We start from the raw sequence: 13226 nt of genomic DNA, 5'->3' as shown, positions 1-13226 counted from the left end.
ATGCACGCAGCGCGCTTCTCTGCATGCGCGAGCGGCGAAACCCGGAAAAATACTTCCAGGTTTGCTTTCACACCCAAAGTTTACGTTACCCAAGGGTAACATAAGCCAAGGTTCTGCTGCAGGTGTCAGCAAACTTTTTCAGCAGGGGGCCAGTCCACTGTCCCTCAGACCTTGTGGGGGGCTGGACTATATTTTGAAAGGGAAAAAATGAACGAATTCCTATGCCCCACAAATAACCCAGAGATGCATTTTAAATAAAAGCACACATTCTACTCATGTAAAAATATGCTGATTCTCAGACCGTCCGCAGGCTGGATTTAGGTGATTGGGCCGCATCCGGCCCCCAGGCCTTAGTTTGCCTACCCATGTTCTATTGTATTTCTTATTTTGGTTTTTTTAATATGTTTCTATCCTGCCTTTCCTTTCTGTTTAACGGGTTAGGAAGCATTAGAAGCAGGTAACAAGCAAAAAAAAAAGGACAGATGGTGATGATGATAAACAATTCTAAAGTGCCTTAAAGTGTTCAAATAATTTCTCATCTAGTTATAACCCTTACATTGGCCCTGTAAAGCAAGGGTAGGGAACCTGCAGGCAGGGGCTGATGGGGTTGGAGTCCCACAACAACTGAAGGCTCACAGGCCACTGTTTGCCCATTACTGCCTTCATAGGTCTGTATTATCAAACACGCACACCCCATATTGCAGATGGGGGTGGACTGAGACTGGCTTACCAAACTGTACCTTGGTGAAGTGAGATGAAGTGAGGTGCAGAGATGAAAACTGAACTGGGGAACCTCCTCATCGGAAGTTGAATCACTTAGCCGCTGCACAGCGCCAAGTAAACTGCAGCAGGAAAACCAAAATATAATAGCCAAAAGAGCAGCAAGCTCTCTTGAAATAAAGTCAGCAGAAGGGAAGAGAAACTAAAGCAAGGTTAGACAAGGCTGATTCTAAAGCAGGCTTCCTCAACCTCGGCCCTCCAGATGTTTTTGGCCTACAACTCCCATGATCCCTAGCTAGCAGGACCAGTGGTCAGGGAGCTGGAGGGCTGAGGTTGAGGAAGCCTGTTCTAAAGGGTTGACCCAAATAATAATAATAATAATAATAATAATAATAATAATAATAATAATAATTTATTTATACCCTGCCCATGTGGCTGAGTTTCCCCAGCCACTCTGGGTGGCTTCCAATCGAGTGTTAAAAACAATACAGCATTAAATATTAAAAACTTCCCTAAACAGGGCTGCCTTCAGATGTCTTTTAAAGATAAGATAGCTGCTTATTTCCTTCACATCTGAAGGGAGGGTGTTCCACAGGGCGGGCGCCACTACCAAGAAGGCCCTCTGTCTGGTTCCCTGTAACCTCACTTCTCGCAATGAGGGAACCGCCAGAAGGCCCATGGCGCTGGATCTCAGTGTCCGGGCTGAACGATGGGGGTGCCTTCTGAAACAGAAAGGAAAGCCAAGATTAAGGGGTGGGGTCTGATGCACTTCTTAGGTAAGAGGTTTCAAGAGCCTGGATGCCATGGCCAGTTAGACCTCGCCTTGCATGCTCACTCTCTTCACCTCAGACAATAAGGAGATGCACAGCATGATGGCTTTTCCATCTGAATGCAAAGGTTCCTGTGGAAAGGTCCAAATCTGGTTAGGGAGACAGTTAATGATTAAATCTGTGAGTCAGGAATGGGGCCAGCTCTGCCATGAAGCAGGGTAAAGTGACCTGCTTTGAGTGGCACCATGAAGGGTGTGGAAGATAAAGGCAGGAGCTGGTGATGTCTGAATGGGACAGCAAGAGGTTTTGTTGTTTTTTTAAAGTCTTAGCCTTCGTGGGCTAGGACATCAATTGGGATCTGCTTCAGGCAACTAAATGCCACAGCTTTGTGTATTTATTAAATTTATATCCTGCCCTTCCTCCCGAAGGAGCTGAGGGCAGCACACAAGTGATAAAACAACAAAAACAACTCCAATAGACAGTTTGCAAACCACCATGTGGCCTGATAAAGCTGCCTAACTTAAAGTACCCTGAGAATTAAAAAGTTTCAAGTAGCAACTAGTTTGAGGCTGCCTTAACAGGCCCAGTTTCAACAACTGCTCATAAACCTATTTCTCCTTTGAAGCTTTCTCTTATGACACCCCGAAGGTGCTTCAAATTATCCAGTGATAGGTCATCTCCTTGGTTGCCCACAGTAAGCGAAAGACACTTAAAAAACCTGCCAGCAATTGCAAGATTCTGAGAACACAGTATACAGAAGCAGAAAACTGTAATGTGGTTTTGCATCTGCTTAGGCAAACGTTTTACTTAATAATATTTTGGCCCTGAATCATGTGCTACCCCCTTCTATCTTTAATGTTGTTTAGGTACAAATGAACAGAAAGGCACGCAACACTTTCCGAAACTGTGAGAAATTTATTCATTCATTCATAGATAATGCCCTCTCATAAAATATCAAGCAGTGTGTGGTGATGTAAAAACTTTTTAATTAAAATAAAACCCATTAAAAGCAGTACAAAACAATCATTAAAACAACTGGCTGCTCACTAAGATTTTAAACAACTGTATAGGTCTGTCGGCATAAGAAAGTCTTCAAGAGACACCTAAAAGTCAACATTTTAGGAAACGTATTGCAGAGCAATGTGCCACGTCTATGAGACAGCATTGGAGACACTGGGTATCTTCGTCAAAATATTTCTCAATGTGATGTTACAATTGGAGCATAATAATAATAATAATAATAATAATAATAATAATAATAATAATTTATTATTTATACCCCGCCCATCTGGCTGGGCCTCCCCAGCCACTCTGGGCGGCTTCCATAAAAACCAAAAATACAATAAAATATCACACGTTAAAAACTTCCCTGAACAGGGCTGCCTTAAGATGTCTCCTGAATGTCAGGTAGTTGTTTATCGCCTTGACATCTGCTGGAAGGGTGTTCTACAGGGCGGGCGCCACTACCGAGAAGGCCCTCTGCCTGGTTCCCTGTAGCTTTGCTTCTCGCAATGAGGGAACCGCCAGAAGGCCCTCGGCGCTGGACCTCAGCGTCCGGGCAGAATGATGGGGGTGGAGACGCTCCTTCAGGTATACTGGACATGTTGAAGACACTCCTATTTCTCAAAGGAGAGAGGGTACCCCAAGCTGCTTTCTTGTCAGACCGCTATTCTCTCTTAGTTCAAACTGAAAATTTGGTTCCAAACTGGTTCTTCAGTCCTCCATTTGCCCTGAAGGAGTCACCTCCTGAAGGCTCAATTCAGCCCTCAGGAAAACCATGTGCCCTTTCCTGAAGGTATTCAAGCAAAGACTATGTTGTGGGCAGACTAAGCCCTTGATTTCCTGCACTGATTAGTAATTCTCCGCTTGTATCTTTAAGGATCCTGGTAAGCTTTTGTTCAAGTCTGTGACCGCTCATTCACAATTCCATGATAAGGAATCTTCAAGAAAGGTTAGAATCTCAGGCATGACTAATGGAATGTAGAAGTTAAGTGTTCTTAGAATGCTAACTGGAGAAGATAATAGGGGAGAGCCCTGGCCAATTTCAGCACACATTCCTTCAGGGGTAGGGAAGGGGTGGGGACTGGGGGGCTGGGGAAGCAAGCTTTGAAGATTTCCAAACATGGATTGGCTTCTACCTGAGACTCCCTGAGAGTGACAAAACCAGGATACCAATGTGCAAAGCATTGCGTCACAGCTGAAAATAGTAATTCTGTGGAGGAAAAGATAATTTGTTATCTGCACAGACATTATCTGTCTCTGATATTTAGGAAAGTTTAGGTTTATGCGAAGTTTTCTGAAAGTTTAAGAATGAAATTGGCATGAGAGTGAAATGTACATAAAAATGTTCACAAGTAAGTCCATGACCCTGCTTTTTTACCTTGTTTATCTAGAAAAAGAATCACCACTTATTCTGTGCTCAAATGACAGAATCAGGTTGGGGGTTAAGGGAATTGCTATTAAAAGCCATTGAATTTTTATTTTTTCCATGAGCCTCTTTATACTGCCCTTTGATTCAAAAATTCCCAGGGCTTTTTACTATGAACCAAGGCTGATTGCCGAAGAATTGATGCTTTTGAATTATGGTGCTGGAGGAGACTCTTGAGAGTCCCATGGACTGCAAGAAGATCAAACCTATCCATTCTTAAGGAAATCAGCCCGGAGTGCCCACTGGAAGGACAGATTGTGAAGCTGAGGCTCCAATACTTTGGCCACCTCATGACAAGAGAAGACTCCCTGGAAAATACCCTGATGTTGGGAGGGATTGAGGGCACCAGGAGAAGGGGATGACAGAGGACAAGATGGTTGGACAGTGTTCTCGAAGCTACCAGCATGAGTTTGACCAAACTGTGGGAGGCAGTGGAAGACAGGAGTGCCTGGCGTGCTCTGGTCCATGGGGTCACGAAGAGTCGGACACAACTACTGTAAACAACAACAATACAAATCCCAGGGGAAAGGACTCAGACTGAAATTCTATACATCTCACTAGTAGGACTCAATAGGACTTGCTTCTGAGTAGGCATGAGTCAATCACAACCAGCTAACACTGATCACCCCCACTTGTGAGTGGAAAAGATGGAATAATTTACTATCCACAAACTGTTAAAGCAGGAGTGGCTAAAACACTTTGGGCCTCGGGGCCCAAATTCACCATTAGCTCATCCATTTTGTTTCATTTTCATCTCCCACTGCATAGAAATAGAGAGAACAAAACTTTACGAAGAACATCTGGCACACAACCAGCGTTGGATTACAAAAACTGGCATGCATTGGCAGCACTTAAACCCTGTGCTGTTTTCTGGGGGGACCAGGGGTACGCTCACCCCTAAACATTTTGTGAATCTTTGTAATTTTGTCCATTTACTGTATTTGTTTTTCCTGATTTGAACTATAAAATGGTGATTTTCTTGAGTCAAAATGAGAGTACCCCTAAACATTTTTTAAAGAAAAAAAGCACTGCTTAAACCTATGAGTTGTCAAAAAATAAACTGTGTCCGTGTCCAACGTTACCAGGAAGGCCGCAGGCTTCCCACCACCAGCAGCCGCGTGTAAATGAAACACCCGACGGGGCGGGGCGCGCTTTCCCACCTGCACCTGTGTGAGGCCTGGCTCTCTGCCCAATAAACATTCAAGCCGATCCCGTCCGCCCCACCCGACGCCGGTTCTTGAATCCGGAGTCAGCCGAGCTGTGCGCCGTCGATTGGGACTTGCTCCCACGGAAGTGCCTGCAAACCGGAGTCACTCGGGTTCGCTTTATTATTCTCGGAGGGAAGTGAAGCTGCTCACGACAGTTTCAAATTTGGTTAGCGAAACGTTACTGAACCAGGCCGGTTAAAGGTGAAGAGCGGCGCGCCCAGCCCAGGCAGGCAGGCGAGGGAGGGCCGGCAGGTCTGTCCTTTTGGCCCCGTCGGGCGTGGCGCTCCGAGGGGCGGGCGGAGGGAGGGGCCCGAGCTGCGCGGCCTCCCGCTCTCCGCCAGGGGGTGGAGGCTTCGTCGCGGCCGCTGCAAACTGCGCTCGGCAGGTCCCTCAGGCACCGACGGCCGCCCGTCCTCTTGGCCGGCTTTTCCGACCTGCCTGCTCGCCTGCCCCTCTCCAGCCATGGCAGGTCCCGGCGTCGGCGTCGATTCTCCCGGCTACATCCGCACCGTCCTGGGCCAGGAGTTCCTGGGCGGGCTGGACAGCTCCACGCTGGCTTTGCCCCCGCAGCTGTCGGGCGGCCGGGCCGAGGCGCAGAAGTCGCTGCGCATCCAGCGGCAGGTCCAGCAGACCCTGGCGAGGAAAAGCAGAGGCTCCATGGTCAACGGTGAGTGGCCCTTTCCGGCCTCCCTCCAACTTCTTTTTTATTTTAAATGAACAACCCCAAACTTTGGACGGTTTCTATAGTCTCACCCCGCCGCATTGCAGCGTCCTTTAACTTCCCCCTCCCGCGGGGCATGATCTAGCCAAAGTTTTCAGAAATTAAATCTCATGGGTGAGGGCGCGAGAACCGCGCTTTTCCCGTTGGAAAGCTGCCTTCGAGTCGGACCGTTGCTTCCGTCAAGCCTAGTATTGTCGGCACTGACCGGCAGCGGCCCTCAAGGGTTTCCAGACAAGAAGCCGGGGGTCTCCGTGTAAAGGTTTTCCTTCGTGAGACTTTTTTTTTAAAAGTGCTTAACTTTTGACTTTGTGGTGTGCATGCGTTTGGCCAAGGCACAGTCTGACCCCCTCCTTTGGTAATCATATGTAGAACTTTAGCCCAATGGTTGCCATTAATTTGATTTTGATTTGATTTTAGAATGCTGTGTTACTTTTATTGTTGTTAGCCGCTCTGAGCCCAGTTTCGGCTGGGGAGGGCGGGATATAAATAAAAATTTATTATTAGGTAAACCTGTCTGGATTGCATTCTGTTGTGGATAATGGGGTGTGTGCCTTGGTGAATATTAATATTTGCACCTGGCCAGGTACTTTCCGGGTAATGAGGTCTTCCCACTGTTCCTTCATTGGCACCTTTCTTCAGCTTGTTATCTCCTTTGTCTCTCCTGCCCATCTTTCTTCTTTCAAATACTTGTGGCTCTCCTCCCCCGCCCCCACTATCTTATCAAAAACTTGAGAAGGGGAGAGGGGTCTGTTTTGATTTTCCTCCAGATCTAGTACAGACCCTTTAAGATTTATAATCTGCATGGGTTTTTACTGTGTGGAGGAGTCGGTAATTCAGATGTTTCTTCCATACCTGGTGGGGTGGGACTTAATGTTGTAAATATTGTAAAAACCGTGAATGAATAGTTGGTGGTAGGTTTGTTTTTAAAAAAACATACCAGATTTTCCCTGGAAAAGGTAAATCTGGATTAAATGGGGCAGAATGTTTCAATGACAACCATATTGTGTAGATGCTGCCCCCATATTTATAAATGGAGAAGATTTAGAGAGGGAGAGAGAGGTGTTTTTCTCAGAGTAGACTCCCTGAAATGAATTAACCTGACCAAGTTAGGTCCATTAATTTCAGTGACTCTATTCAAAGTAAAACTTGAATACTACCCAGTGATTTTTAATGCATTAAGTACAGTAATATGTATTAAATTGCTTATATTTCACACAGAAAGACTTGTATTACAACAAATTCTGTACCTGAACTCAAACATTTTGTGGCTTAGGTGTGTCATTCCAATATAATATGAAAGGGTTCCAGCCTAGATCATAATGAAGTTGTTGGTAGTATTCACATTTCCTACCTTACTATGTGTAATTGCAGTTATTTCCTCCATAAACATAATGCCCCATGTTTTATAGAGCTAGTAACATAAGGAAGGTGGTTAGTTATGTGCCAGCTTTGCAACAATAAAAATGCCCAATATGGTGGATGCAGTGGGACAACAACAGTGAAATCACAGTACGTAGAATTGTTTCTTTAAAAACAACAACACACAGTTGTCAATTTAAAACATTGCAAGAGTGGTGTGGTTGCTGCTGGCATGTGATTCATTCCATGCTGCTTCTTGACTTTAGGATGTTGAGATCATGTGAGAAGAAACTGCAGCTGCATTTTGCTTCTCTCTCAGTTGCCCAACCCTCCAAGAAGAGGCAACATTGGTGTGAGACGTAGTTGCATCATCAGCTCCTCCCATGTGACCTCCAAGTTGAATCATTGCCATAGCATCCTGCAAAGTGACCACAGGGGAATGGGACTGACACTCCAATGGTGTAAGAGCTAGTCATGTGGGGCTGGGCTCTACAAATAACCTGCTCCGCACACAGTTGCAGTCTGCCCTGTTGTGGCTGTGCAAATTATTTCCGCTCATCTGTATCTCTGTCCAGAGTTTTATCTCTCAGTGGCGAAACTGCTACCTTTTGTGCGTAACTCATTCGGCACGTCTTAGTGTGAAATCATGTTGCCACATTACCTCATTCATCAACCAGTGAACTACATGTTATCTATTCACATAAAAGTTCATACATTTGGCCTTTCCATTTTAGGTCTTATCTGTATGGGCTGTGTTTGCATGCAGCCCGTCTTGGCTTTCCTACGATTTCCCCCCTGCCCCGCAGGGCTGGTGACTCAAGGCTGAGTGGTTCACCAGATAGTCAGTCTGAATTCTCAACCCAGTGTTTGACTCATGTATTTATTACCCCTTGCCCTGAGGGCACCTTTCCTAAATTGGTCTGCCTTCATCTGACTGCCTGTCCACACATGATAGGCAGTGTTAGAAACTCAGATATACTGTATATAAGCTAGGTGCCAAATGGTTCCTTAAACCAGGGTTACAGTTGCCAAAACAATGCCTAGTTGCCATTATGGCGCCAGGCAGCTCAAAAGTCATATTTTTCAATACAACTTTTTGGTTCCTGAAATATATCCTGCTTGTGCAGATAAAATATAACAGATAGAATTCTACAGGATTTGTTGCTAGTGTGTGAAACGGTCAAGATCCAAGGAACCCCCAGATGGTGGAGACGTCAGACACCATCCTGGCGCCTTGGCATCTTCACTTGGTCACAAGTGGCTGATAACCACATGCATAATGTGCCTGGTGAACTTTGAGCACTGACTGTAGGCATGTCATTAGCATTCTGCATTTGGATGGTGTAGACCAAGGGTAGAGAATGCAGTGTCCTGCAGATGTAGTTCAGCTTTCGTCAGTCCCAGTTAGCATGACCAACAGTCATGACTGATGGGAGTTGTAGTCACAACAACTTCTGGAGTTCACCATTCTACCACAGGTATATAGTACTACAGGAAATTGACAGGATAAGATCAGGTGGCCTTTGGCTATGGTACATTGTGTTCTGGATCTGTAGTGCCAATGTTGCTCTGTGGGTGAATGGGTGATCCAGCCTCCCAGCAGTCAACTAGGCCAGATATGGGATGTCCTTAATTCTCTCCTAGCTCTGCTGAACACAGAGTGAGAACAATGTGATGTATTAGTTTGCGTGTCCAGGACTGGGGAGATCCAAGTTGAAATCCATGCTCAGCTATGAAGCTCACTGGGTGACTTGGCATCACTCGTAGAGAAAGGTGGCCTATCAAGTGAAATAACAAACAGGGAAATTTAGGGGCCAGTTCCCACATGATTTAATGATCCACCCAATGTTACTGGAAGCTGCACATAGCTGTTAAATGAATCTGATGTGTGGTTTTGAACTCCTCCTATTCATTGGGGAAGACTGAACCAAATGCATTTGCTTAAGATCACATGAGTGTATCCCACTGACATCTGACTTGTGTTTGGCTGGGATATGGGGGATGCCATGCCTAGACTGTGGAATTCCCTTCTGAGGACTTCCAACAGCTCACACAAGTTTTCTCTCTTAGCAGGCATTTCACTTGCCAACAGAATAAAAACTCAGAAGTCAAGAGAGTTTGTCTGCTGTTTCCTGATCTTTTAAAAATCCTTTAAAAATTCTATTTCCTGATAGATTACTTAGCTTGGAACCTAACTCCTCACTCCTTTCTTGGTGCAAAGAAGATAAACAAACCAGGAAACCTTGGCTTTCCATTCTGTCTGAACCTAGGATCATGGTTTGTTGCTCCATAACAAGCCACAGTTAACCTGAAGCCATGGTTTGTTGCTGCATCGCCTATCCTGACTGGTTGCAAAGCAACAAACCACAGCCCCACATCCAGGTGTACTGGGAAGCCAAGGCTTCATGGTTGGTTTATCCTGTGTGCACCAGAGGAGGAGAGAAGCAGGACCAATCGGGCAGCATCCTGCTCATTCCTGAGAAGCCATAAAAACTTTGGGTCATCCTGGGTGTGTAATTTGTAATTATAAAAAGAGAACTGAGAGAGAAAAGCTTCTGGATGTTGAACAATGTCTCTGGTTTTACGGTAAATGCCACCCAATTGTTTACTCAGAGTGTATCGAAAGAGCTCTGTAAAATACTTCTTTATCTGAAGCCAGCCAATGAGGAGGCAAGGCAAGCTGGAACAATGCCTATGCATGCAAAGCTACCAAAATATACCTACAAAGGGGAAAGCTCCAGAAACACTTAACTTTCCTACAAAGCATTTGCACTTGACCAGCTGGGACATTGTTATGTTACTTGGAGTTGTTTTGTTGCTTTTGGCCAACTTTGTTTTCCCCCAATACGCTGGTATTTGGGGCATCTTGCATTTTTGAAATGTCAGGGATTTTGAGAGGATAATGTTCATAAACAAAAGCATGAGATGAAAAACGTGAGAGAGCTTGCGCACTCATTAACGTAAGCTAGATTTTCTACACAGAAGATTCTTCTGTGTAGGAAAGGATATGCATTGCATGTGGTGACTCTACTAGTGTGCGCTTTGTTGGGTGTATGTCTGCTGGAAAGGCGCAGAGCTGTGGCTGCAGAGTTATACCCTGCCTGCATGTTTGCGTGCATGCACTTATCAGATGTGACAGTCTGCACAGCAGACCATTTTAAGAATTTCCCTACATGGAAATGGATTGTCACTCATTCAAAACAAATAAGGACTTTGCACCTGACAATTTCCTCCGCTGCATTGCTTCCTAGGGCCAACTGTATTCTGCACCTTTGGGCTTTATTATTTTCTGCAAGGTAGAGCAAGAAGAACAAATTGGTCTTGTTTCTGCTTCATAGTAAACTTACATTAATGAATACAAGCAAATACCTGTGTTCTTCGGTCATTTATAAATACTTTGAGCATACGTCATTGCAATTTGGATATTAATAGTAATCATGAGGACTAGTCAGTTGAGGGCCTAGTGACATCAATGGCTTCTCCTTCCAGATTCATCACCTTAAAAAACAGTGTACCATTGGATGTTTAAAGGGGGTGTAGGTGATCTTGCATCTATATCGACTTTATGTGAATTACTGCTGGGATAGCTCAGTTGGTAGAGCGTGAGACTTAATCTCAGGGCCCTGGGTTCAAGCCCCACGTTGTGGGGGGAAATTCCCGCATTGCAGGGGGTGGCCTAGATGACACCCATGGTCCTTTCCAACTCTACAATTCTGTGATTCCATGAAATATATCCTAAATGAGGGATTGCTCTGTAAATAAATTATTGCAGTCAGTACTTGGGGTAGGGCCCGATTTTGCACTGTAGTTTCCCTTTTGCCCTCCCTCAGTTAGACCGTGCTCTGGGAACATAAAACCAGCCGTTTATTCACAACTGCTGCGACGTTTGCCAAACAGTAAACATCACTGAACAAATAGGCGTGTACGCAACAGACTCACATATTTTGTGGATATCGTTCAGTTTCTTTTCTGCAATACTGTGTATCAGCATAAGGGGAATTATCGCCCTGATTACAAATTAGCCACAACCCCAGGGAAGGAGGAGCAGGGAAATCTTTTCAACCTTGAGGGCCACTGTCCCTTCTGAGCAACCTTTTGAGGGCCATATGCCAGTGGTGGGCAGGGCAAAAGTGGGCAAAGCAACAGCTGTAAAAGTAACCTTTGTACAGGAGGCTTGTTTCTACACATACTCTGACACACCCCTCTCTATCCTCCGTTCAGACAATCAACAGGCATTATCTGAGTTCAAGGATGAATTCCTGCCAGGCAAAAATATTTGCAGTGCATATTGGGACAATGTGTGTCCTTGGGGGAGACAGTTTTGAGGGGCAGTGAGAGAGGCTTGTTGGTGATCTGCTTTTTGTCCCTGGAATTGTGGTTTCCTACCCCTGAAGTAACAATGTTTATTTAGGACCACTCTGAAGGCATCCAAAGGCTATTGACAAATCCCATTGTTTATTTACTTCAGATACTTTTATTGTGGTAGGTTCCAAAATGTGTTGCATCTTAATTCTTCAATGTTATGAGCTACACTTTCTCCTTGTGTGTGCAGCTTAGGGATAGGCCTGCCAACTCTCCAGCTTTGAAGAAGAGACATCTAGTGTTAAGGCTGTAAAGCCTCTCTTCCTTCTCGCATTGAAATCTAATCTCCCTGCTTAGCCTTTGTTCTCCATAATTGCTTCTGCTTTGAACAAACTTGGAAGAGTTTTCTGGCACCTTAAAACACCTAAATCATTTATTGTGGCATACACATAGAGTAGAGCCCACCAACTGGTTAAGCGTACTCTAGTCAACAAAATCATGGGACACGGGTGGCGCTGTGGGTAAAACCTCAGCGCCTAGGACTTGCCGATCGTCAGGTCGGCGGTTCGAATACCCGCGGCAGGGTGCGCTCCCGTTGCTCGGTCCCAGCGCCTGCCAACCTAGCAGTTTGAAAGCACGTCAAAGTGCAAGTAGATAAATAGGGACCGCTTACTAGCGGGAAGGTAAACGGCTTTTCCGTGTGCTGCTCTGGCTCGCCAGATGCAGCTTGTCACGCCGACCACATGACCCAGAAGTGTCTGCAGACAGCGCTGGCCCCCGACCTCTTAAGTGAGATGGGCGCACAACCCTAGAGTCGGACACGACTGGCCCGTACGGGCAGGGGTACCTTTACCTTTACCTTAGTCAACAAACTATTATGTCTTAATATATCATAGAATCATAGTTGGAAGGGACTCCGAGGGTCATCTAGTCCAACCCCCTGCAATGGAGGAATCCTAATAATTCTGTTAGTCTTAAAGTGCATCCACAAGACTCTCTTCCACATTTGCAGACAGGCATGGAGCTATCTCTCTGAAACGGGTCAGCCAGGAAACCTTAAAGATGATGTTCCTGGCAATTAAAGAAAGTTGCCCAAGAGCTCAGCTAGCCTGATAGAATTGCCAGAGCCTGCAAGCTAACCAAAATGAACTTTGTGTAACCCAATTGCTAGATCAGAGCAGAGCCCTTGACAAGCCCAGTTTGCTAATTAAATGAGATAAAGCTGCTGAAGGAAAGCCACTAAATCTATCTCTAGACAGACATGGTATTTATGTATTTCTGGCAAAAAAACATTAGCAGGAGATGCCTAAATTAGATTAGTTACATACCGAATAGAATAATAAGGAATTGTGGACATAACATAATGATGGCTGACTAGGAACGGTTATGGACCACAGGTATGAAATTTACGGCATATAATGCCCTAAGATAAAATTTAATGAAAATGATTTATAGATGGTACATGACACCAGTTAAGCTTGAAAAAAAATTACCATTTGCCCGATAATAAATGTTGGAAATGTAATGAGACTGAAGGTACATTCTTTCACCTTTGGTGGACGTGCCCAAGGATTAAGACATTCTGGGAGATGATTTATAATGAAATGAAAAAGGTATTTAAATATACCTTCCTTAAGAAACCAGAGGCTTTTCTCCTGGGCATGGTCGGCCAATTGGTGCTAAAGAAGGATAGAACTTTTTTATGTATGCAACAACAG

At 45.0% G+C, this 13226-nt stretch overlaps 1 protein-coding gene across 2 annotated transcripts in view; it reads left to right on the top strand.

Moving 5' to 3' along the window:
• Positions 1-5250: 5250 nt before the first annotated feature.
• Positions 5251-13226, top strand: part of PKP2 (plakophilin 2) — a 46432-nt gene continuing 38456 nt past the window's right edge. The window contains exon 1 of one of the 2 annotated variants that reach the window (XM_083461973.1): positions 5251-5793. In XM_083461973.1, the coding sequence (XP_083318099.1) occupies positions 5589-5793 (205 nt within the window). In that variant the 5' untranslated portion in view covers positions 5251-5588. The remainder of the gene's footprint in view (positions 5794-13226) is intronic. The other variant, XM_083461974.1, reaches the window with a different exon arrangement.

This window comes from Podarcis liolepis (assembly GCF_965112155.1).
Source record: "Podarcis liolepis genome assembly, chromosome: 10".
NCBI classification, from domain to species: domain Eukaryota; kingdom Metazoa; phylum Chordata; class Lepidosauria; order Squamata; family Lacertidae; genus Podarcis; species Podarcis liolepis.
This window is presented reverse-complemented; position numbering and strand designations above follow the sequence as displayed.